The sequence below is a fragment of the Stegodyphus dumicola genome, chromosome 2 (assembly GCF_044657685.1).
Source record: "Stegodyphus dumicola isolate Sdum_Otavi_A_Nest chromosome 2, ASM4465768v1".
Classification (NCBI taxonomy): domain Eukaryota; kingdom Metazoa; phylum Arthropoda; class Arachnida; order Araneae; family Eresidae; genus Stegodyphus; species Stegodyphus dumicola.
This window is the reverse complement of record NC_140769.1, coordinates 35,961,899-35,989,396: the sequence shown is the minus strand read 5'-3', so window position 1 is coordinate 35,989,396 and position 27,498 is coordinate 35,961,899. Positions and strand designations below refer to the sequence as shown.

At 34.3% G+C, this 27,498-nt stretch overlaps 1 protein-coding gene across 3 annotated transcripts in view; it reads left to right on the top strand.

Moving 5' to 3' along the window:
* LOC118191192 (cytochrome P450 4C1-like) overlaps window positions 1-25,523 on the top strand; it is a 54,936-nt gene extending 29,413 nt beyond the window's left edge. For 2 of the 3 annotated variants that reach the window (XM_085810568.1, XM_035361992.2), the window contains 6 exons: window positions 6,191-6,317; window positions 12,164-12,355; window positions 15,268-15,441; window positions 18,700-18,766; window positions 21,402-21,581; window positions 25,226-25,523. In XM_085810568.1, the coding sequence (XP_085666694.1) occupies window positions 6,191-6,317; window positions 12,164-12,355; window positions 15,268-15,441; window positions 18,700-18,766; window positions 21,402-21,581; window positions 25,226-25,407 (922 nt within the window). In that variant the 3' untranslated portion in view covers window positions 25,408-25,523. The remainder of the gene's footprint in view (window positions 1-6,190; window positions 6,318-12,163; window positions 12,356-15,267; window positions 15,442-18,699; window positions 18,767-21,401; window positions 21,582-25,225) is intronic. The other variant, XM_085810569.1, reaches the window with a different exon arrangement.
* Window positions 25,524-27,498: the final 1,975 nt, after the last annotated feature.

Below are 27,498 nucleotides of genomic sequence, written 5' to 3'. Positions count from 1 at the left end.
CTTCTTTTCGTAACTTTCTCGAAACAAAGATTTTGTAAATTAGCAACATTTATTTGAAGAGTATCGCCTTGTCTTTCCCATAACAAACCTAATACATTCGCAATAGTTTCTGTTTCCAAACTACAGTCGGTATATTCCCAACCCCGTAATTCAAATTTTCGTTCTGCCATAACATCTGAAGATACTTTCATGAAGCGCTGTAATTCATCTTCACTTCCAACACTTGTTACACAGTTATCAACATAGAAACTATTCATTAATTTAACAATAATGTTGGAAGAATATTTTACATCTGCATCATTTTTCTCCAAAATTGAATTTAAGTGATATTGAATAACAGCTCCAAATAAAAATGGACTACTGGTTACACCAAATACGACTCGACAATGACGAAAATGCTTCAAGCCATCTTCACCCTTTATCCAAAGAAATCGGAGGAAGTTTCTGTCACTAGAATTCAGGCCAATTTGTAGAAAGGCCTTACGAATATCAGAAATCACCCCTATTTTTTCTTGGCGAAATCTATTTAAGATTGTAGGAATAAATGAAATAAGGTTTAGTCCCTTTTCAAGACAATCGTTGAGACTCGGAGAACCCTTTACTTTAGACGAAGCGTCAAATACTGGCCGTAACTTCGTAGTACTATGTTCCTTAACAACATGTCTATGTGGCAAATAATGATGGGGTAAATCTAATTCATTTACGGGTACTTCCTCTATTATGCCCTCTTTGAGCCATTCTTGGAATATATTTTCATACTCTTGGCGAAGATTATCGATTTCAAGTTGCCTAATCGTACCGTGCAACCTTTTAAGCGATAACTCAAAATTATCCGACAGGGGAGGGTGCCCTTCCAACCAAGGCAAAGACACTACAAAGCGGTCATCTTCTATTTTTACAGTATCAAGAAAATGTTGCCTGGTAGCCTCACACAATTCCAATTTAGTCTTTTGTTCGGATGGGCCCGTAATACCAAGCGAGTCGAGGGCCCATAAATCAGAAATACAAGCCTCATTATTCAACATTGATGTAACTAAGAATGTTGAACCTTCATTATTCAACTCCCCGGTTTTTCCCATAACCGTCCATCCTAACTTTGTTTCAATAGCTACAAGACCGTTTGAAATTTGTTTACGATTCCCCGTTAATAATCGTCCTGCAACATCGGCTCCTATTAAAATTTCTATAGGTCCTTCTAAACGATCTGTTAAACTTATTCCACAGTCAGCAAGCTCTTTAAACCATATTCCTTGTCCAATAGAAGGTATACTATTACAAATAACAGGCTGACTTAACGCATCAAAATTACAACTGTACGAGCCAGACGTACTAGATAAATGAATTTTGTAAACTTTATGTTCACACAAACTGGTCGTTGTACCGCCAAATAATGCGTGGCTAAGGTATTCCTTTACCGTATACCTATAACCCATATCTTGAGCTGCGCTTTGTAGAATATATGACCTTTGAGAACCAGTATCAATTATAGCTCGAGCCGAACGAGATTTTTTATCTCCTTTAATTATTACTCTTATTGTGTGCAGCAAAACTTTAGGAGTCCTTGAAGAAATGTTGGCGAGTGTTTCAGCCTGATTTGGAGGCTGTTCCGTTGCCCTTGTCTCACTTATTTGTGAATGGCCCTTACATAGAAAAATATGATGCCTTTTGCCGCATGTAAAACAAACTGTTTTTAATCTACACCTCCTGACAGAATGTCCAGATTTCAGACACAGATAACAAGAGCGTGTCCTTTGGACCAAAACTTCTCTTTCCGACAACGATAAGTTACGCGCCTGAAAACATTCCGCAGAACCATGATTTATACTGGAACAAAATATGCAGCCTTTTCTAGCTTCATTAGAAGTAAACAGTTCAGCTGCCGTCGGTTTTAAGCGAGGTTCTCTTATCTTTAAACCCGAATTCCCTTTCTTATTACCGTGAGCCAATCGATCGAAAACATTGAAAGATTTAGCTCTAAAGAAATTCTTTCCTCACTTTCAACTTCACCGCGCAAGAAACATAAAAGGCGCTCAAGGTCAGATTCCCTTTCTCTTAACTCGGCGTTTTCGCCGGTTAAACTTTCTGATCCTTTACGCGAAAACCTAAGTCTCTCCCACGTCTTTAAGACTTCATTCGGCAATGCTGATTCTACCAATGGATATAATATCGCGCAATATTTGCCTCTATTTATTCCTAATATCTCCAAGGCTCTTAGATTAGATTCCAGTTCATCGTATAGTTTCCGCAAAGAGTGTGTACCTTGTTTTTGAATAACAAGGGTTAGCAAATCACGAATATAAATCTCCGTTAGTAATTCTTTGTTACCAAAACGTGTTTGCAATGCTTCGATTGCGCTCTTGTAACTATCGCCAGTTGGCGGAAAGCTTTTAACTATTTCCTCTTTTAGGAATTTTCCTCTTTATTTGCAGGAGAATTCTTCTCCATAGCCTGTGCTAAATAAGCAAATTTATCATTATTATCTAATGTAGGATCTTTATCAATCTTTTGGAATTGCCCCCAAAATCCTAGCCATTTCTTCACGTTGCCGTCAAAGATAGGCAATTTAATCTTCGGATAATGTAACATTTTATTCTGAACAAAGGATGGATCAATTAAAGTTACATTCGGGGTTCCAGAAGTAAGATCTTTTACTTTACTTTCCAGAAGTCTCCACCTATCAAAATACATTGTCAAATTCATTACAAGCTTTACTGAATAGTCTTCTATATTGAGTTCTTGCTAATTTTAAAGCTTCCATGATTCAAAAATAAAAAAGTCGCTTACCTTGCAGACAATATCCTGTCGCTTGATGCCAAAATGTTGATTTTTCCGATAATAATCCTATGTGTTATATCTGACTTCGAATCTAAGATTTTCTGAAGAACACAAAAACCTTGTCTAAAACTTAAAGGTTTATTTAACTGGAACTTCAACACTGATGAAAACTTAACATCACAAACAAAAACTTAACATCTTGGGTGGAAAACTTCAAAGTGCTTTAAAGTAACAGCTATGCCGGCACGGTGAAGAACACTTTCCCCTAAAAGACAGAATCCATCTAGCCCTTTCGGCGTATATCTCCATTCCGCTGAATTCAGACATCCGCTCCTACGTGTTTTGGACTTAAACGGCCACGCTGGAACTGGAATAGGACTGGATCAGGACCGGAACAGGACTGGAACAAGACGGGAACCGGAACAGGACTGGATCCGCAACAAGACGGGAACCGGAACAGGGCGGAAACCGGAATCTTTCATCCCCTGGCTTCTCCCTGGGCAGGTCTATTCTGGCTCGAACTAAAAGGAACTGCAGTGCCACTAAGGAAAGCACCTCCTTTTATTGCCGGCGGTTGCCGTTACTACAGGCGACTATGCAAATATTTAACAGATATTCTTTATAATCTATAATTAAATGCATTAAATTTTTCTGGTAAATAATGTATATTCATTTTTTACCATGCTCTTGAAATTAACTAGAGAATTTGTTGGAAGTAAAAGAGCCATTATTTATTGATGAAAAAGGATTTTTTTAAATAATAATTTTGTCAATAAAATTTTGTCAAAAGGAGCAAATAAAATACATTAAAAATATTTTATGCAACAAGCTTTGACATATAGTTCTTACTTAATTAAAATTATCTTGACGAAAGGAGAAAGTGGAATGTGTTGGCGGTATAATTTTGAATGCGTGAATGAAGATAGTTAAAGACTATCCTGCACCAGATGCGTTTCAAGGAAAACATGCGAATATGGTAATAATGTAGTACAAAATTTGAATTAAAAGTTCCTAAATATATACGTATAATTGGAAGCCTAAGCACGGAAGTATTCAGAAGCAATTCAGTTTTAAATAACTCTATGATTGTGGGACCTTACCTCATAAGTGCTCGTTAAGGATAGGTTAAATATTTTCCAATACGTGATCACCCTTTCGAATAATGCTCACAGGTAAACCTTCTCTTCTCTGACACCGGTTTCCCAGAAACTCATATATTTTCTGAAAGCTTATGTCACAAGTAGAAAAACTGTTAAATCTTAAGGGCAGAGAGACAAGCATTTAGGAGCTATAGGGCCCACAAAGTATTAGAAAAGTGTTGGAAATATGACATCAAAGGTTGTTAAAATGCTCGTTTCACGTATTTTTATGAACTAATAATATAGTAAGAAGGTAGGGATCTCATTATAAAGAAAGAAACAACTCGTTGAAACGTTGGGATGTTGAAAATGTGGCTTATTATTGACTTCAAACAAAATCTATTACAAGAGACAATAAATGTGCAATTCATCAAATAAACAGTGAGACTGGCAGAAAGACAGTTCACAATGGACACATTTTACAAAAGCGATAGCCTCGCACTTTGCACACTCATCATTTCTCAATGAATTGAAGCGATAATCCATTGGTACTATCCACATTTCAGGTTCGTCGTCCAAGTATCTGCCCTTATAAAAAGCATATTTAATCAAGTTCTTAAAACGAAGAGTTGATATAGTGAAAAGGACTGCAGGGTCAGAAAACTATCGCGATGCCAAACGTGCTCCTGCTGTCTCGATAATGATTGTGTCCGTTATGTAACGAACAAAAGATTTGTAGTGTCCGGAAATATGAATATCCAAAGGCTGGATCTTTCCCGTAAATCCTTTAGGTACCAGTTTCCTTTTGTAGGACTTTACCATCAGGTACTTCGGAAGCAGACAATGCATGAACATACAAAAAATGGGGACTTCATTACTGAAATATGTCCATCTATACACACTTCAATGATGCTTTGTGGGTTCTATAGCTCCTAACGCTTGTCCCTCTGTCCCTAAGACTTCGCAAGTTTTCTACTCTTGATATAAGCTTTCAGAAAATATATGGGTTTCCGGAAAACCGGTACCAAAGGAGAGAAGATTTACTTATCAGATTCAAGGGATAACTGATTTCTCATGTATATTTTAATATGCCAGCATTCGTTAATAAAGTTAAGAGGTTATTTCAAAAGCAAGAAATTCTAGGCACAAAACATTTGGGACTTAAAACATGTTCTAGGTCCGTTCGACCATTTACATACGAAGAGAGTACGTCGCAAAAGAATGTTTTAACTTCGTGAATTTTGAACGAAAATGTGTAATTTTGTATTTGATGACCTAAAGAGTGATGAATATTTTATCAAATAGAAATTTTGATTGAAAGTAGAAAATGCTTATGAAATGTTTACTTTATTACTTACACAAGCCTACCACCTAATGTTGTAAAGTTGTTTTTGAAAAATTATCTACTATCTAAATAAGCCTCAAGAGACATATTTCAAATGCCTTTTTATTAGGCAGCAAACAAAAGTAAATAAATAATTTTCTTTCAAATCTTGGACAAAACTTTCTAATGAATGGGAATCTGATGATCAATCTGTTTAAAAGCTATTAGTTTCAAGAAAATTCCATAGAAATGTATTATATAAAGACAGCTTTATTTATACTGTATATTTGAAGAACAAATATGTTTCCAGCGATCGAATCCAGGATGTATCTAAGAATTTTCAATAACTTGACTTGCTTAGTCAATTCTTCCTACATTAGTAATGGTCTATAAATTAAATGAATTGAACAAGAAATGCATAAAAATGTTTAATTTTTATCTGCTGTATTTTTAATTTCATTCAAACTTGCACTAATATTGTGCACTAGTATTGTGCACTAAAGCTAACTGGTCTCAAAAAAGGAATGCTCAGGATTTAATAAATAATTTTGTAGATGCCAGATTAAGAAGACACAAATTTAAATAACTTCGAAAATTGTTTAAAAACTTAATGATGACTTCTTATTCATTTTATGAACCGCATTACTTAACTATAGAATAACATTAATTAACCGAAAATTAGGGAAGTTGAAAAAAGAAAAGTAGGAACCGAGAGAAAATAAAAGAAGAAGACCGTTATCATATTTTTTATACAAATTATGCATAATAATAAAAAGTATGTATTTAAATGAATAATTATGCATACCTTTTCTTAATTTTGATGAGGTCAACCTGCATTTGTCAAAATTACGATCCTGCATTTACGAATGACTTGAGAGATTATCTTATTGAAAGTAAATTTAACATCTTTTTTTTCTATTTATTTGTTAGTTGCTATGAATTTCTAAGATTTAATCATGAATTTTATAAGCAAATACTATTTTGATACTCATACATTATTCATACATTTCAGAATATTTAAAATTAGTACCCTTCGCATCTTAAAACCGTGGACATACAACAGCACAATATTCGGCTTATTTCCTATGGGAAGAAAACTTAAAAAAGCCACAGATGCTTTCCACGGCTTCAATAAAAAGGTAACGCCAAATTTTTTAAAACAAAAAAATTATTTTTCCATTTAGTTTCGGAAGTATAATTTATAAAATATTATCATCGAACTTCTAGCAGACATGGTAGTCGTTATTACAAGCGAGAAAGTAACGCAAACCAAATTAAAAAAATATTTTTAAAATGTCTATATATCTATATCTAAATCTATCTCTATATCTATCTGGATACACTGTGTCCACCAGTCTTTTATTTTTGTAATCGTTGGTCGTAGACATATCCTTTAAATTACAGAAAGTACTAAATGGTGAAACATTCGAAAGATTCCTGTTTTCGTATTTTTAAATTAAAAGTAAATTTTGTATGAAATATGAAATCTACCTTTTAAATACGTTCCTCGGAACTCTATAATTATGTTTGGGAAAATTTTGTATTCGTTTTGAAAAATTAAAGCTTACTCTCATATGGCAAAAATTCATAATTGACTATATTTAGTTTTTGACAAGTGCTAATAAAAGTTAGTAAAATTTGCATCTTCAAAACTTTGAATAAGGTTTATATAACATTGAACATTAAGTATCTCCCTACTCTTTAATGTTATTTTATTTTAAATTAAAACAGATGAATAGAAGGCACAGCTGGTGCTTACAAATCAGACAGCATTTATGTCGAGAATTAAAAGTAGAAATTCAGTATAAAACTAAATCTAAATACGAGTAGATAACAGCCAAAAAACACGCAGAGTAATTTAAACGCAACTACGCAAAGGTGGCTCATACAGCTTCACCAAGTGAAATACTATCGGTAATTATTATGCACGGCCAAAGAAGGGAACTCTTAGCTTAGAATAGAGCACCTAGCAACGTGGTCTTGAATAGGCAGAATGCGCTCTGTCTAAACACTTTCCTTTCCTTTTTTCCACTATTGCCGTGCGTAGCTTGCAGATAGCAAGCTGTATACCGGCTTTCATGAATTAATAAGTACATACTTATAAGCATGTGGAACAATAGTGAGAAAAGGAAAGGAAATGATGAATGTTTCATCATTTAGGAAAGTGTTTAGACAGAGCGCATTCTGCCTATTGAAGATCACGTTGCTAGGTGCCTCAAGCCTTCACTTAAGTACACGCGAGTTAATCTGCATTTTGGCGGGAATACGGAAAGAGAGAAGTAGCAGATGTGGAGCAATTCATAATGACAGCGATGAAGCTGTACACTCCGAAGTTAATCTCCCCCTCACCCCCGCTAACTGTAATTGGACTTGATCCAAAAAGAAGGAGAAACATTCTCTCTTTGTATGACTCACTTCTCGCGTTATGCAGTGGACATTAAACAATGCTTGTAATTATGGCTAGATATTTTTTCTTTTTATACCTAATAAATGTGTTATTTTGTGTGCTAATAATATTGATCGTATTCCTTACATCCGAAGCTTGGATTACACTTTATTAAGGTAAGAACTTTAATTCTGTTTTATTCATCTGCTCGTCTCGATTTAGCGAAGTTGTAATAGTAAACAAAAATGAACCACGCGTACCTTCAACAAAAGATTACGAGACCGTGCGTATGTTTACTTCAACTAAACGCATGAAATATATCGAGATAAGCTATCAAGGATAAAAAATGCAAAAAGATACTCTGCCATAAATTACCGCTGGATAATCCGAAAACGGAAAAGCCAAGCCTGTCTTCAAAAGCGAAACAAAACTGCATAGTTGTGTACTGCGCATTCGAAATACAGAAGCAGAAATAGCTGCGAAAATAAATATTCGATCATGAAACTAAACAATAACAACTATCAAATATGGAAATACAAATTTGAAATCATCCTGAAAAAGGAAAATTTATGGGATTTAATCGCTGATGATACACCAAAAGAAATAAACGCCGAATGGACAAAACGAGATGAACAAGCCCAAGCTACCATCAGTTTACTCGTAGAAGACAACCAAATCGTACACAAGCAGAAAACAAATACAAACTCGAAGAGCATGTCAACAAAATGTTCGAAATCGTAGACGAACTGGGAGGAGTCGGTGAAGAAATAAAGGACAGTCAAATTTGAAGCGCTTTTACTAAGCGGCTTACAAAAAGCTACGAAAATCTTATTACAGCTTTAGAAGCATGCCCAGAAGAAGAACTAACGTTGGAATACGTAAAAACGAAACTCATCGACGAATGCCTGAGAAGAAAAAAAGGCACGCGAACAGAAGAAACAACTGCCTTCAAAACGAATTTTAACACAAAATTCAAGCATTTCAATCAACGAAGATGCAATTATTGCAAAAAAATAAGACACTTAGAAAAAGAATGCATATTCTTAAATAACTACAAAGAAAAAGACAAAAACGAAAGTAACTAATTTTTCGAGAATGAAAAGCAAACGAATAAAGGAAATTATGGAAATAAACAGAAAACGAAAGTTGCAGTAAACGAGGATAAACATGAAGATGAAAATAAAAATAAGAATCTTGAGAAGACTGAGAATTACACGTTCGAAGTCATCAGAGAAAGAAAATTTCAAAACTCAAACTGCTCAGTTGACTCAGGTGCTACTTGTCATATGACCGATAACAAACTTTTTCACTAAATTAGATAGAAGCAAAACTGAGCAAATAAAAATTGCTAATGGTACTCAGATGAAGTCCGAAGGTATCGGAGAAGGATACTTATACTGTACAGATGACGAAGATAACGAAACAGAAGTGAGACTCGTAGATGTTCTGTACGTTCTTGACCTAGAAGGAGGAAAGAAGCCAAAAGTCTTAAGAACAGACAATGAAGGAGAATATACAAGCAAAGAGATTGAAGACTATCTAAAGGAAGAGGGAATCGAACATCGAACCTCCGTAGCATATTCACCGCAGCAGAACGGTAGAGCAGAAAGAAAAAATCGATACTCAATGGAAATGACAAGATGCCTGCTACTCGATTCAGAACTTAAAAGAGAATTTTAAGTTTAAGGGGTGAAGCCGTAATGACAGCCACCTATCTACAAAACAGGCTACCATCAAGATCAGTTGAAAAAACACCGTACGAGCTATGGAATAATAATAAGCCGAACCTAAGCCATATTAGAGTTTTCGGAAGCACAGCTTATTGCCTAGTTCCAAAGCAGAAAAGAAGCAAACTAGACGAAAGAGCAGTAAAAGGAATTCTTGTTGGATATAGTGACCGTACTAAAGGATATAGAATTTACATGCCACATGCAAACAACGTCGTGATCAGAAGAAGCGTAATATTCGATGAAAACAAAAAAGAAGAAATGCCTCGTAAATTAAATGATCAGCATGAGGAAATAGAATGGCCTTTTAAAGAAAATAAATTGACAGAACCATGTCCAAATGCTACAACAGAGGAAGGAATTGAAACAGAAGAAATTCCCCTATTACCGAGAAGATCCCAGAGAACGACTAAAGGAATCCCACCAAACAGATTCTCATACATGGCTAAGAATGAAGAAATCAAAGTTCCTAAAGACTGGCAAGAACTGCAAACTTTTCCTACCAAAGAAAAGGAACTGTGGTTAAAATAGACGAAAGAAGAAATGGAAGAACTGAAGAGAAACAAAACATGGGAACAAGTCGATATTCCAAAAGGAATGAAAGCAATTGGAAACAAATGGACATTTAAAACACAATCACAATCCGACGCTTCAGGAAATATTATCAGATATAAAGCTCATTTAGTAGCTAAAGGATATTGCCAAGAATTTGGGCACGACTACGACGAAACATTCGCACCAGTCGTAAAGTATACCACAATAAGGACTATCTTGGCAATAGGGGGCAGCTCAAAAGAAGATGCACGTAAATCACTTCGATGTAAAAACAGCTTTTCTATATGGAGATCTGAAAGAAGATATAGTATATATGAAGCTACCAGAAGGTTACATATCTGCTTCAGAAGCAAATAAAGTCTGTAAACTGAAAAGTATCTACGGACTAAAACAGGCAGCCAGAAACTGGAATCAGAATGTAGCTGAAATCCTACGCAAACAAGGATACGTTCAAGGAAAGGCTGATCCATGTTCTTTTACACTAATCAAGAAGAATGCAAGAACTTACATAATCGTATACGTTGATGACTTATTAGTCGCGAGCGACAAGCGTGAATCAATTAAAGAAGTTGAACGAATTTTCAAAGAATATTTCGACATTCGAAATCTTGAAGAAGTATCTACATATCTAGGAATTGAAATTGAAAGAGAAAAAGACCGAAGCTTTAAACTTCATCAAGCTAACAAGATTAGGAGTATGATCGAAAAATTCGACGGAGAGTCACCAAAGAAACTAAGCTATACACCCATGACTACGAATTTTACGAAGAACCAAAACAACCAGGATGACGTTTTTCACGATAATCGGAAATATAGGGAAGCAGTGGGAGCACTTTTATATTTAGCAACAGTATCAAGATCTGACATAGCAAATTCTGTTGGAATACTTAGAATATCCATCAACATCGTAGTATCGAATAAGTAGAAAATCCATCAACATCGGACTGGAACGGTATCATTAAAATTATACGATATTTGAGAGCTACAATTAATTACAAATTACATCTAAAATCCAATGGTGCACCAGTCATCAAAGCTTACAGTGACGCTGATTGGGCACGAGATACCTCTGACAGAAAATCCACATCCGGATATATATTTCAAATAGGAAACAGTACGGTATCATGGGGAAGCAAGAAACAAAATTGTGTCGCCCTACCTTCGACAGAAGCCGAATACGTCGCTCTAGCCTTAACCTTACAGGAGCTATAATGAATTAGACAACTGGATGGAAGATTTAGGTTTCGCTCAACAGGTAACAAGCTAACATCGTATTCGAGGACAATATATCATGCATAAATCTTTCCAGAAAATAAAAAGGAAGCAGTTACACCAAACACATCGATGTGAAATATCACTACGTATGTGATCTACAAAATCAAGGAATTGTTAAATTACAACTCTGCAGCAATAAAATGATGTATGCAGACATGTTCACAGCAAAAAAGTTCAAAACATAAAATTAGTTGTTAAAGAAATTAAATAAACTCTACAAAGTTTTTCAAAGCTCAAGCTTTACGCTCTAGAGCAGCGTTTCTTAAACCTTTTTCAGTCGTGACGCCTTTTTATCACTGAGAATTTTTCTCAACCCCCAGGACGCCATAATGTTTACAGAAATTTTGTGGGACCCCATAAGTATTGCGCAAATCCGACGCATGCGTGAGTGAAACTGTCAATTTTTTCACTCGTACTGTAATATACTATTGCAGGTTTAGGTCATTAACATTAATTTCGAATTTTAAAACATAGAGCAATGTGAAAATTTTAAATAACTAACAGACGAAATGACAGCGTCACGTGCAAAGCAAGGAAAATGAACGTTTATATTATAAAAAGAATGCATCGAAACGTTTTTGTTATTTTCTTTGTCTGGATTTTCTTATCTTTATTTATTTTCAGATACATTGTGTAAAATTATTTGGTAATTGTAAAATTATTGTAATAAGTTAAAGGAATCAAAACTGCTAAAATTTTTGGCGACCCCCTTGGGGGTCGCGACCCACAGCTTAAGAAACCCTGCTCTAGAGGACTTAATGTAATGTTACATATTACCAATGTAGTATTCATAGGACAAATTGCACTAGTGAAAGCGCGAAGAAATATGGAATCCTTTCAAGTGTGTTTTCACGAGGAAGGAGAGAATTTTCAATATTTATTATAAAGCTTAAAATGATTTAATAAACAATTGTTATCATGCTCTTTTTCTAATGTATAACTACAAAAGTGTTACACGAATCACTTAAAACAAAAGTCTGACACTCGCTTATGAGAAAATAAACATACCGATCCTGATAAGAATTTTAACACAAATTTACAGGTGCTTCACCAAAAGCTGGAATCTATGTTGGCAGAGAGGAGAAATAATTCTAAATTAGAAGAAGCAAATGAAAACAGCAGTCCCAGAAGGAAAGGAGATACCTTCGTAGAATATGTTCTGGAATGTTGTCTAAATGACCCGACATTCACACTACAAGATGCACAAGATGAGATCAACACTTTTATCGTTGCAGTAAGTAGGATTTCGATTAATCTATACTTAAAACTGAAGAAAACCAGTAATAACCATAACGCATTCGTACTATTAAAATTTAAGAAGAGTTTTAGAGAAATTGCTTTTAGTCTATGAAATGTATTTTAACCTATTCAACGTATTGTAAATGTATTCATTTAATAATTAAACATTTCGCATTTAATTATTAAGTGACTTGGGTACACTGCGCGAAAAAAACAAGTAAAATTAAATGAAGAAAAATGGGACAGCTCTTTCATTCCCTTTTTATGGGGCCGACTGACGAATTGAATTTGCGTTTTCCATGTCTCGAAAGCACGTCTTAAGATATATATTAGATTTATATATAGCCCTGTTCTAACATAGGTATTCTGACGCAAAATCGGACTTTTTAGGAGAAGATTTACCGAAATGACATGCATTTTTCTGCATATTTCGATTCTACGACTCAAATTATGCCTAAATATAAGATTTTGTAAAATTTGGTGAGTAACTTACCAAGTAATCTAAATTTGTTTCAGTTTGCGTCAAGAATAATTCGCTAAGGGTAATTCTTAATTTATGATAACTAATTTTCCTTCCCTTTTCGTTATTCGCGAGCAAGAAACGGTGCATCATGCATTCTACGAAATAATTTTAACAAAGTGTATAAGTCACATTTGGCGTTATTATCGCTTAAAGCAAATACCCCAAATTTTAGATATATACAGGATGTTTTAGCACAGCTGTTGCAAACATTCAGAGAAGAAAGAGTGCAGCTACGATGGAAAATCCTATAGCAATGCATGATCGGAAACACTTTCCTAGTACCATAATGACGACACAAGACACAAGAAAGGAAGTCCACGTAGAGAGAAGTTGTTTATAATGCTTAGCTAAAATGTTGGGATATTTATTTGTCGCCCTAAGCGTCTGACAGGTGTAAAACTATCCCATATTTTTTCAGTAAGTTTTGTCACAGTTGTTTGACGACGTACACATACCCGCTGCTATGCGTTCTACCATATGGTTTCAGCCTGATGACCCTTACATTACAGCCTTGATGTAAAGCTCTATCTGAATAACTTATCCTCAATATTTTAACATTGGACTGGCAGGGTTGGTCCCATGCATTGGCTGGCAAGATAGCCAGACCTCACTTGCATTCGCTGCTTCCTCTGGTGTACGTCAAGACACTGATGTACGAAACCCCGTTAACAGTGCTCAGGAACTTGTTGCACGAATCGTGGCAGCTACTGGGGAAGTCAGGGACATTCCCGACATTTTCCACAACATCAGATCTTCCATACGCTGATGATGTAAAGCCTGCATCACGGTACGGGATCGTAATTTTGAACACCTTTGATGACGATCGTTGTCTGTTTTTGTTCTTTTCTCTCTCTTTTTTTCTGATGCACTGAGCATAATAAATATATTTTCTCATCCTGTTTGTGTCCTTCCTATTTTGATCCACAAATAATCCATTCCATCCTTTACCAACACCAAATATCCTTGCTGTAGCACAATTTTCATTTTCCTTCGCAAAATGAATGGGTTTACATTTGAAAACAGCACTGTGCTCGTTTCTTTTATTTCATTTCATGTACGCACAAGTTTCTTTCATTTCATGTACGCACACGTTTCATGTGGCAAACCGAACAAGTACAATTCAATATTTAGTTTATGGAAAACTCGCTAGTTACATAAGAAAACAGATACGTAATTCTCTGAAGATAAATATTTTCTGTGTCTTAACAAAATGTTATGTGTTTATGTTATGTAATTTATTCCTTGGGAATAAATTACAAGATTCCTTGGGGATGCTTTCAATTATTCCTTGGGAATACTTGAAAGGGAAGATTTTCTTATGCCTACTGCTCAGCAGGACTTAATAGCGAGTAAAGCAGTAAAGGAGAGTCAAGCGAGGCGATTGGCTCAATTTATCAAGCTAAATGTTATGGCTTGTAGGGAGGTTTTGTATTTATTAACAGGTTACCTAATTATTTTGCCTTTATTTTCATTTCTAGTTTCGTCGGTTCTCACCAGTATTCACAGCTCATGTTATTGCTTATTCCACAGTTTTTAAAATATTGAAAAGTTTTGGATGATTTTTTTTAGGGAACAAAGTTTTTGACTTCCTTTACACCATTTAAATTCTTAAGATTTTGCAACGGGAAGTTGAATAATTTATTTATTAGGATAATTAGTATTTGTATTAAGGGATATTGCTTATTTCATTGCAGTTTTGTTTATATATAATACATTTTTATTGAAATTTGTGGGTTTTGTTTTTTTGATAAAGTTGTTCTGCATACGCAGTTTTTAAATTTAATGTTTGATGTTCCCTTTAGGAATTTATCCGGCACATTTAAAAGCCAGACGAAGGCTGGTTGCATAACAGCTAGTTTTAAATAAACATATGTTTCAAATTATACAAATCTAGTTTCCAAATGTTGTAAATATCATTGAGTCCATTGACAGATTTCTTCGCAGAATGGCATGAATTTACTTTGGATGCGCTACAAAATTCCGCATAATTTATAAAAGAAATATTGTTTTCATTGTTTGGTGATTTATCCTCATTTAGAGAGCTCTTTTACTGCGAAGAAAATTCTATTCATGATCCATCAATGAAAACAGATTATTTGAAAGTTTACTGTTTTTTAATTAAGAATGTTTATTTAGATTATAAAATGCTATTTACCTCTAAATAACTAAGATATAGGAAAAAAAAAAACTGATTTAAAGTAAAAGTAGTACAATATGTGAATAAAGCTTTCAGACTCACTAATTCAGTGTTATTTTTTCTACCATTTCGGTTAAGATTTCGATTAAGTGGCCTTTTATTATAAACGGTTTCCTTTCGAATTAGTATTATAATATATTACATTTGAAATTTAGCAGAAAAACCTAACTGTTTTTCTGCTTTATAGGGACACGCAACTACCGCTGTCACGCTGAATTGGTCGACTTATTTGTTAGGTTTATATCCTGAAGTTCAAGAAAAAGTTGTTCAAGAGTTGAATGACATATTTGGAGATGACATTCACAGAGATGTTACATGCGATGACCTGAAAAACATGAAATACTTAGACAAAGTTCTCAAAGTATGTTTCATGCAACTTATTTTTTCATATTGTCATGTATCATTATTAATTAATGATAATAATAATAAATATTTAATGTAGACTATACTACTGACTTTTGTCAGTTATTGGTTAAAGAGTTTACGATACAGGAAAAACGATTCGTTGAAAACTTCTTGTAAGTTATTACTTTTTATTTTTCATACAGAATAGCGTGAAAGAAAACATATGATCCCATATATCTTCTTTCATATAAATAATTCTTTTATCTTAATTTACAAGCAGGTTAATTATTAAATTAAGAGGAAAGAGCCGAAGAGGAAATATGGCTGACTGAGAGAATCTGACTTAGTGCTTTATCTGTTGCTCCTTCCTTTTGCTAGATTTTGGGTAATCTGTAGGTTTAATAAAATCGGAGGGATTTGAAAAGTGCTGAGAGATACGTTTTTATTGTTTAGTTGGTGAATAATATTTGCGGGTGCCAACCTAGATTCCCTTAGGTTTTAATCTTCTGATATAATTATAAGCACAGATAAATTAATTTTGAAGAGCAGTCAAATAGTATATCTGATTGCCAGCACATTTACTTTTTTTAAAAATTTTAGAATTTGTATATTTAGTAGTTATTTTGACACATTTTCTGCTTGTTATCATTAATTTAAGCGTAGAAATTTAGTGGGTTTTTTTTTTATTATTGCTTATTTACTTGATATGATAATTTGCAAAACATAGCGAAGTTGACTGAAGTGCGAAAACGCTTTTTTAAGTAGAAAAATAGTATCTTTATCTTTGATATCACACTAGGCACTTGCTTCAGGTTAACAAACGCGAGGGGGGGGATGCAAATTAGCGACAAAAGTCGTAAATACCTTTTCAAAAAAGAAATTAAGATCGTTAACTTTCAGTCTAGCAACGCATTGGTAAACACAGTTCTAAAATATGATATTTAAGCAGTATAAAGTGTACAGTATCCCAAACACTGAGTTTCATTACTGCCGCTATATAGCAGTCGCTTAATTTCCTTAATCACTTTTCGCAATCAAATACATCCACCAGCGACCTACCAGTAAGATCGCTAACATTGTGAATTCCGCCTAGGTTCAGATGTCATGCTTGGGCGTGTTTCGTAGTTTTCTTCACCTGTAAAGCCTACCAGCTGGGCTGAGCGGTAAAGTTGTTGATTACTGGTAGTTAGGTAAGAGGTACGAATCCCGCTGGTTCCATAGGCATTTTCATGGTTTTACCGATGTGTAAGGTGTATGCGAGTCAGCTTCTCTTAAAAAATCCTCTACGAAGGCATCCCTCATCTTGGGCAGACTTAAGCTTTGCCATAATCAAATACATCACACACCGTCTTCACCTGTAAAGGAATATGAGCAAATTTCCCTTACATTCTCTGTGAAAGTATTCTTTTCCTTGAAAAGAGAGCCCCTGGGCTTTGCTACGATGTAATCCTAAAATCTGCTTAATCATGCATTTAATTTGGCTATTGCTTTTCGATTTTTATTTTACTAATATTAAACCAAAAACAATAATTTGTATAATTTGAAACATATGTTTATTTAAATCTTATATACTTACGCAATTTTATGTTTTTGGTTTTAATAACCAAAAACATAAAATTGCGTAAGTATATAAGATCTAGCCTTTTTAGGCCACATAAACTAATCTAGATCCTACAAATGAACATGGCAAATTTTCGCACAGGCGTGCGGCACAGAAGAAGGTTGAAAATAACCCCTTTATTAATTCCATCTAAGAGTAGAAACCACGATTTTCATGCTTTACAATAACACTGAGAACTTGCGGTGGAACTTAAACGTTATAATATAAATCAATTTAAGTCTAAATAGAATAGAGCTGGATTAGCATGTTAAGTTACGGCTACCTTAGGTTGACTCCAACCAACCTAACAAACGTGATAATAATCCGAAATGGCCAAGGGGCATATTAGCGTAACAACAAGATCAGCAACGAAATGTGCACTGGCTAGCGGAAACACGCTCTGAAAAAGCTCCAGTTAAAATACTTACTTCACTCAACTCTAAATTTAAATTCTCGTAAGGAAAGGCGAGGGGAAGTTGAGGAGTTCAGGAAAGATAACAAAAATTTGAATAATATGTTAATTTTAAGTAAAGGAAACCCTACAAGTATGAATTAACTGGTTCACATGACGACTTTCTATTACGAATATGTTATGCAGTTGCATACGACTGAAAGCAAACTGTAATTATATCAGTTTATTGCTCCTTTTTACTTCCTTGTACGACGTAAAGGAAGTATTATAATATCGAAAAATTTCGGGTATCCTGTTTCAAAGAAAATATTGATTTCGACCGCTCTCGAATCCATTTGAACGATGCTTTTGCGTGGTATCTGTACATACGGACACAATAAAGGACTTTTCCCTTCAAAACGGATTGAAAAATGGATTCAGAAGAGATTTGTGTTTGTCACATCTGTACGTACATACGTATGTATGTATCTCGCGTAACTCAAAAACGATTAGCCGTGGAAGCGAAAATTTGTACATGTTACTGCTAAATTATCCAATTCTGCACCTCCCATTTTTATTGCAATCGGTTGCTCGAAACGCATGTATATATACACATTAATGCTTATGAAAAATGTAACACCATGAAGTAATTGTAGGAAATGAATGAAATTTGTACTGATAGTGGTACAAATAACATCTTTTCTGTTAGGCAAATAGCCCTCTTGTGTTTTGCCATGATTAATAATAATCCCGCCTAATAGTAATCATATAAATTAAACTATACCTTGCCCCTTCTCCAGACTTCAAGTCCAAATCAAACGTATTAAGTCTAAGTATCTGTCGTTCCCATCTCGCAAAATAATCCTGTATCTTTTCTGAACACATTTTGTCAAGTGTCATGTTATTTGGCATTATTAGTGTCTATCGGCGACTATTGAAAGTCAGCACAGGTTTAGTTTGGTTTATTAATTATGGCAAAGCACACTAGTGCTATCTGCCTAAGGGGAGGGACGCCTTCGTGGAGGACTTTCTAATGGAAACTGGTTCGTATACACGTAGGGTCAGCACAGAGTAAGGTGAAACTCTCAAGTTAGACGTATTTTGAGGAATTTAATTAAACCAAGTTAAAATAAAAATTTTTCTTTCTTCTCTTTTAATATATATGATCCAGCTACATTAATAAATGCACTAAAGATCCTCCTGACAGTAATTCTTTCCCTTTAAAATATTGATTTTATTAATTATACATTACAAACATAATGAAATGACATATTCTATTTCAGGAAGTAATGAGAATTTATCCTGCAGCTCCATTAATTGCAATAAACTATAAAGAAAATAAAAAAATTGGTAAGTAATTTATAGCTACATACTTATTTTAGTGATGTGTCTCACTGATTTCCAGACGTGATAGATTAAACAAATTAAGTTATGATCAACAGCATTTCTACAGTAAAGAAAACGCAAAAAAGTAATGATAAAAATTTTAACGTAAATTTTGCAGAGATAGATCTTGCAGGCATTGTTAAGGCAGGGATTAAATGTGGAAAAACGTTGTGTTTAAATTAGTTTAAAAATCAATTTAAGCTTACTGTAAACACATTTACAGTTTGAGTTTCTGCTTGATAATAATTATTTGAAGTTCGGGAATGTATTTTCCAAAACGTGTATGATCATAGGAAAAGCAAATAAAATTTAAAAAAAAATTAGAATACGTTTGGCTGTCAAATAGTAATAGCTCTATAGCTTTTGATTTATTATTTTTTCATTAGATAGCGGACCTTATTAAATTTTTTTCCTCTGTCGAAACTAATAAGTTCATTGTATGACAGTACTACTTATAAAATGCTATATATTGTAACTTATTTTGCATTACTATGTTTCCCATTAATTAAATAACTATGCTTATCTTTACTTTTAATTTTGCTTTTGTAAAATTGTTTCATATTTATAAAAACTTAAGAAACTATTATAAAAAATTATTCTTGGAAAGAACTTTGTTTATTTCTTCAAGGTTTTAAAAGATGAAATGCAAATTTAAGACATACGATCATGATGACTGATATTAAGGCAAAAACACAGAATGAATATATGTTTGTGGAAGAACAGAAATATAATTTCAATTCGCAAACAAATTTGATGGATTTTAGTTATTGTAAAAGCTTTCAAGAAATCTCATTCACCAACTTAAAAGTTTTATGGAGATTTTATCATCTTTCTTAATGAAAGCAGTTTTAAAGCAGTACAGACTCTAACAGTATGATTTCCATTCCTCTTCTTTCACTAATTTTACTTACTTTCAGTTAAAACAACTGTCCAAAGAACAGACGCATCTTTTCCCGTAAGTTCTTCATACCAATGAGTTTTACCAAATGAAAGTGCCGGATTTAATATGCCCATAAAAATTCTGAGGATCCTTTAATTTGAAAAACAAGTTATTTTATGTTTTGGGTATGTACTGTCACTTCTCTTTCCGTTTTTCTAATAGAATGCAAATTTAGTTCGCGTGTGTTTAAGTGAGGGTTTTGAGATTGTTAAGACAAAGTGTAATCTGTCACTCGTGGCCACGTTGCTATTTTAGATAAAGAGTTTCTGTTTTCGGATTTGCGTTATAATTGCTGATAGTTACTAGTTGAACTTCACGCCGGTGACGCTCTGAGCCAACTTCGCTTTAAATTGCTCTTTGTAGTCTTTGGTTACTATTTTATTTAAATTTAGCTTTACATTTGACTTATTGATTTTAGCTCTCGCCATAAATACTGACGGAGTTGAGCACCAAGGCTGCCTTCTGTTCAACTTAATTAGTTTTAAATAAAGGGTCGTTTACTCTCAAGTTCCTACGGTACATAGCGACAAGTCACTTAAGGTCAACAAAGAGTTTAACTGGATGTTAGCCAAGAGAGTTAAACTTTACAAAATACATTATTTTTAGAAAATGAATGCATTTTTACATGTTTACAACAGGGAAATGTTCCTATTGAAGAATACTGAACTGATTTGACCTGACATGACTGTCATTTTATCACTGGCACTTCATTTCGGAGCTTCGTAGCAGCTTAGTCAACTAGGAACTACATAAAGGAATAGGAAGTTTTGATTGTGAAGATTCATTGCGAGAGTAGTGAATGTTATACGCAGACCTTTAAGAAATCTCGTGCAATCACGTGACGTGAAAACGCACCTAATGGAACGCAGAATCGCAGATTGATGAAGAAAGTTGATGACACAGGTTCAAAAGCAGACACTAAATCATCATGTTATTCAGCCAGTTAGTTGAAAGCATCACTATTATGCAAGATAGTGGTACTGGAAAGCCTAAGAACTCCAGAGTGAAAGAGTAAAATAAAAGAATTTAAATAGGAACGTGTTATTAATCAACTTGATAGGCAGATATGCGAGTAAGTGATTGCGAATTATATCGAAAGAGACTTGTGCTGTAAAATAAGTTGTGGAAGACATATGCGAAACATCATTTTTGAACATTTACCCTTATCAGAATCTAAAAGTTTCTTTCACATTCCAAAATTAAAATATTTTACTGGGCATGTTGAATCGATGCTTTTATTGGGATCTGCTTTATCTTGGTTCGTGCGGAACTTTGTTTTGTATCGAAACTATTTTAATGCGAAAGAAAACACTTTACATACTGAAACCTGTTTTCTGAGCATTTATAGCCAGCAATTGTTTCCCTTTTGAAAAAAATCTCTAATTGTTTTTCATGATGGAAAATGTTAATTTACTTTATATTTTTTTATAATACGCTATGCCTGTTGGCAGCAATTTCTAGATTATGTACTAATTTAAGTCAGCTGTACTGATAATTCTAAGTATTTGTCAGCTACTATAAGCTCAGGAGTAGAAGTTAAAATAAAGGCCAAAAGTTAAGATTTCGGCACATTTTGAAAGCTAAAAGGATTTAGGCGTTTGTTTATGTATTAAATTAGGTAGTTAATTATTCGAACGATTTCATTTTCTCATTATTCAGGGAATTATGTCGTTCCAAAAGACACTTTATGCCTTCTTTGCCTCTACAAGCTACACAGAGATGAAAAATATTTTCCAAATCCTGAGGAGTTCGACCCTGAGAGATTTTCACCTGAGAATTGCAAAGCGAGGCATCCACATTCCTACATACCTTTTTCTGTGGGTCAAAGAACATGCATAGGTAAGCAAACTATTCTGTGTTTCTTAATGTAAATTATTTTGGGCAATTAGCAGTCAAATATACTTGTTTGCAAAAGTTAAGCAACGTTTCTAATTTTGGCTGAAATTTCTCAAAATATCAACTGGGAGCAATGATATTCATACTAGAGAGGCCCAAGCAAACCAAAGAGCCTTAGTAAGGTATGCGACTTCCCGTAACTGTAATGGTTGCATTGCGCCGTCTGCCGATACGTAACACCAGCTTATAAAAGAGTTTTTGGAGCAAAAGTTCCCTTTTCTTCAAGAAATATATGTTTTAGTTGTCTGCTGTTCTTCTGAGGGTATGATCGTGCCTCCAGGTGTCTTCCTAAACATCCCACACTTGTTCAGTGGAATATAAATCAGGAGAACAAAAAAGTGAATCAATTCTGTGAATGGTTTCACTTCCGGAGAGCTCCTCAACTGCATGAGTCTTCTGTGGCCGCACATTGTCATCCATAGAAACAAAGCTGGAATCAATGGCCCCCCGGAAAAGATGCACGTGGGAAAGGATAACATTTCATTATAGTAATGATACCCTGTAAGTGAACCTCTATCGAAAATGTGGAGCTCCGACCGTCAGTTCATCACGATGCCTTCACAAACAGGCACACCAGCATGATCTTGGTGGCTTCTTTCCCTGTTGTTACTGAGATGGAAGCATATCTCTATCTATCTCTTCATATAAAATAGCAGCAACAATCGTTTATCAGAGAGAAACGACTCTTATCGGTGAAAAGCACGTGCCTCCATTGATGAAACGCCTTTGTGTTCTCAACATCACTGTAAATGGTGGCAGCGATGAGCTACCAGAGTTCAGGACCACATGCAAACAGGCCACCTTTATAAAGTCGTTTGCACAGAAGAAACCGGGCATCTGTCGTCCGGTTCCCGTGTGCAGTCGCTGAGTAATGTTACCTGCTGTCGTCTGGTTTCGATCTCGTTTTGCCTACAGGGCGATATATCGGTCATCAGTCCCTGTTGTTTTCCGGGCCAACCACCATTAACCTTTTTTTATAGCTGTACCTGTCGTTTTCAAGAATTTCCAACCTCGTGAAAGAGAACTTTTATCAGTTCCAAACTCATGGCGACTGCGGACTTCCTCAAAACTACGCCCCTCCTCAGACTTGCCAATAGGTGTCTTGATGTTTTCTTATAGTCATTCTGCCTACTGCAAATTACAATTTCACTTTAACTATCAGAAGAATGTCTGGAAATGTGCTTTTTCTTTTTCTTTTTTTTTTTTTTTAGCTGCATTGCACTACCAGCGCCAACTCCTCGCATTTTGCATGCCCTGACGTACCATAGTGCTGATATTTGCACACTGAATTACTTTTCTGCTGAATTGGTTTTTCAGTACTGATCGGTTACTCCAGGTAGTGTTACTTTAATGATCGCATAAGAAAATTTATTTCATATCATTTGCCACTTCTATCATTCTAAATTTGTCATTTTACATTCTATACCTTTAAATTCTATAGCATTTGATTCTTATAGTCTAAGGCTAATCCTAACTGCGTAAATTAAAATAAGTGTTTCAAGCATTAAAATCAAGTATATGAAGAATTCAAATAAAAAGTGATAGTTTCTTTTTAAAAATGTATAGTTACTATTTGAAAAAGTTTTTATTCTATACTTTTTAAAATTTTCAATAAACTTAAATTTTTCAAATTTAATTGGTATACTTTTCGAGTTGTTTAGACCGAAATCTGAAAATTTTATAATTGCAATTACTTTTTAATTTTTTATTATATATTACAGTTTTATTTATAAAGTCCAGTAATTTGAAGCACAAAAAACTATTCAATAAATCAAACAAAAACATCCAATTAATCTTTTAATGTGAGTAATACTTGATCGTTACCCATATGAGTAAGGAAGAGCTTCTCTAGGAGGGTTAAAATGTCTATAGTCATTTTTTTCACATCGAAGATCATAATTTTTACCTTTAATTAGATCTTTCACAAAATTATATTAATGGCTATATGTTTAGGTCTCCTACTGCCCCTTTCCCTGTTTGAAATTTTGATGCAGCTTTAATTAGTCTCATAAAAATTGCAAATAATTTCATCTTCATATAAAGGTTGCAAAAATCTTTTAAGCCAAACTGCCACCTTCGCTGTTTTAATAAGAGCTATATATTGCGCTTTAGTCGATGAAAAGCCACACACGGTTGGTTTCTGCAATTCCAAGTAAAAATACTGGCTTAATATCCAAAAAAATATCCGGAGTTAAATTTCCTATCAGTAAGGTCACTTTCCCAATATGTACCCACATAGTACAGTCGAAGGTTGGTTTTCTTTTCGTTTACATTTTCTAGATGCAATTTAAGATCTTTAGTTTATTTCAAGTATCCGAAGTCTTATACTTCGGCACAGTTGTCTTCGATAGGTTTCGACACACTTCTGGCTAAGATGGAAACACAATACTATTTTGGCTGGTTGGAGTTCTCTCGAGAGGTTGTGGGTGGAGAAGTGAGGTGAGAGACCTGCACCTGTAGGAATTTTAATGGTCAGAAGTGTACTGTTTTGCTCTTCAACATCTACTTTGAACGATTTTTAAATTGTGTAGGGTGTTCATAAGCTGTTGCAACAAAATAAAAGGAATGGTATTACACATGAATACTTATAATGGAATTTAGTATCGCATTAAACTCGAGTGTTAAAAACAATCGAGTTCAGTGATGAGAACAAATTCAATGATGAGATGTCATGCAGGGAATAAGTGCTTCCGTGCATGACATCTCATCACTGAATAACAGTAAGGCAGAAAACTGTGCATTATTAGTTGTCATTTAGAACATGGAACTCACAAACTCTAACTGCATTTTTAAAGAATAAACATTCTATATTCGAAGGGGTGCGTGGATACTTGATGTACAACATTCCCCAATACCACACACAAATGGTGGATAACATCACTTTATGCGTAAGGAGCTGCTAGAAATCTCTACAAGATGCGCTCTTTTCTTTCCGTTATCCACACGCTTTGCTTACGTCTCCTGTTCCTCTTTGAGACAGCAAATGTGCTGGTTTATACCAGTACTAATGAATATAGAATGACATGGAGATCGCATCGGAGATCGCTAACGCTAAACTCACGCTGCTTCGTGTCTATTCTGATTTACTTGACCACACATTAGATGCATACATCCAATTACTAATGCGCGTAATTAGCATGACCTTAACAAGACCATTTTAGCTATGTTATCACAGTGAATAACCTGAAGAATTTAGGATGAAATGTGTTTAAAGAACAACGTTAGCTTAAGCGGGCTTTCTCGAGACCCTAGGGAACACAGTCAGCTGCAAATGACGAAGATTCTTCTTTCTCTGGAAACATATACACAAATACTTGATGGCGATATTCTGGGGATGTACTATTTCTCCAGCAGGACAGAAATGACGTAAAAAGTGACTTATATATATATATATTTATATATATGTATGTGTATATACCTAAGGAGGGTAAATGTGTGCGTCTCCTTCTTTGAATGAATACCAAAACTTTTCAACACTTTCTTAACGTTTTTCTTTTATCTTTCTTGATTAAAGTACATTATATTCTTTAAATCCCTGTGTGATTTTACTATGTTAATGTATAACATTTTCTCTTTATTTCTTTCAGGTTACCAGTTCGCTTTAATGGAAGTAAAAGTAATTTTAAGTAAACTATTACAGAAGTTTAAATTCACTTCTTTGGATCCAAGAAATCGATCACAAGAAATGTTCGCAGTAGTATTGATGAACTCAACACCTTTGCGTATTTGTGTGGAGCAGAGGATTGTAGCCCGAGAATCTGATTATTAGTGGAGCTTAGAATAAATTGTTTCATATTAATTGAATTTTCTTTTGTGCAACATATTTCTGTAATAATAATTATTTAAGTAATTGAGGAAAAATAAAGAATGAAATATTTTAACGGAATTTTTTGAATGAGTTTCTCCAGTCAGATTGGAAAAGTTAGTTAATCCAACTGGTTACGTACAGCAAGACAAGCCATTGTTAAACATAAGATAATAGATTACTCATATTCTTTCAAAATGCTTCATTGAAGGGTTAGAATTTAGTAAGGAGTAACCAATAAACTCGAAAAATTTATGATAAAAGTTATCTAATATAATCCATGAGATAGAAACATTGAAAGTGAAATTTATCTGACTGGAATACAAGTACCAGTCATCCAGGGTTCAATGTTAAACTACCGTTGCCAAAAATGTAGTAGTTATACGAAGTTGTAGGATCAGATGATATACCCATGTTTGCAGATAATTGAAAAACCTTACTAAAATAATGTATACTGTACCTTGTACACTGATGGTTCAAACATCTACGCCAGTAAATTAAGGTACTACATGATGGAATATTCTCGTTTTTTTTACTTAACTTCTCAAGTGCTGCGATTTGACTTTTGTATTCCCTGTGGCACCTACCTTTTCTCTGCCTACGACAGATATTGTTTCAGATCTTACATATTTCTTTTGTATCTTTTCTACTGCTATCTGGGAATATTCAAGAGCCTTTGCCAACTTAGAGATAGTGCGCACCATTCTGAAGTCCACAATCTACGAGCGGTCAAATAGCGATAAGCGGTGTATGTTCCAGATCTGACAACCTACAATGTAATAGAATTGGACTTTTTTAATAACATAACCACCTTTTAATTGCAACTATTTCTGAAAAGATGTTAACTGACTGACTAACTGAGTAACTTCAAATTGTAGAAACCAAATTCTTTAGTAAAGCTGCACCATCAGAAATCACCTGTTGAGTCGCTAGAAGCATCAAATATATCTACGCCTGTTGTTTCGGCAACTAGAAGTTACGGCTAGTATTCTGGGACTTCACTTTAATTCTGACCTAATTTAAAACTAGTTCTCAAGAGCTTATTCTCAGCTTACCAAATCGAATTTTAAACAGATGCTCAACTTTTCATATCTACTTTTAAGCTGATTGTCAATTTTTTAAATTAATGGAGAAACTAAGATCTCCATCACGTTTTTGATTTATAACAATGTTACTGTGAAGTACCGAAATTGGGGAATGTCGACCTTCTCCGGTGAATGACCAACTACGTCTTTGAAAGACTGAATATTTGGTTATATTCATATACATTCCCACCATCACCGGTGTATGTCAAGCAGCATACATATGCTAGGGTACAGGCTGAAACCAGAAACCGCAAAGACAGAAAGAGACGTTGTAAAAGCCCGGGATTGTTGTGCAATTCAATATGTCATAACGGTTTAAGTTGTCGCAGTAAATAAGACTGTATAATGTCAATCACATACTAAGTTTTCTATTGCTTAGTAAGTTTATTATTGATGTTATTTTCTTTTCTCATTTAGAATGTACTATTCGTTCTAAGTTCAGCAGTTTATTTACATGTGCTGTTACTCAAGTTTTCTCCAATGATATACATCATAATATGCTTTAATAATAAAATATGGTTTAAAAACGCAATAGAAATATTTTTATTCAACATTCACCTTCAGTACACGTAGGTCGACACTGAGGTAAGTAGATGGTAGGTAAGTGAGAAATAGGGATATTTAGCAATATTATTATTTTGTCGGTAATGTCGACATTCATATAGCCGCTTGATGCATATCCAAAATATCTATTAAGTCGACATTCTTCAGATTTCGGTCTATTACAGTAACAACAGCATATTTAGACAATTTTCTTTAACAACATAAATTAAAGACATAATGGAGAAGTTATAGATCTTTTGATTTTACAGTGGCTTAAAAACGTAGTGGGGATGGAACGCATGTTTGCTTTTGATGTTATTTGCAGTAACTACGGAGAAAACGGTAATATTCCAAATACACATTAACTATGGAGAAACTACGAAGAAAAGGGTAATATTTAAATATTTATTAATGAAGTTTAATTTAA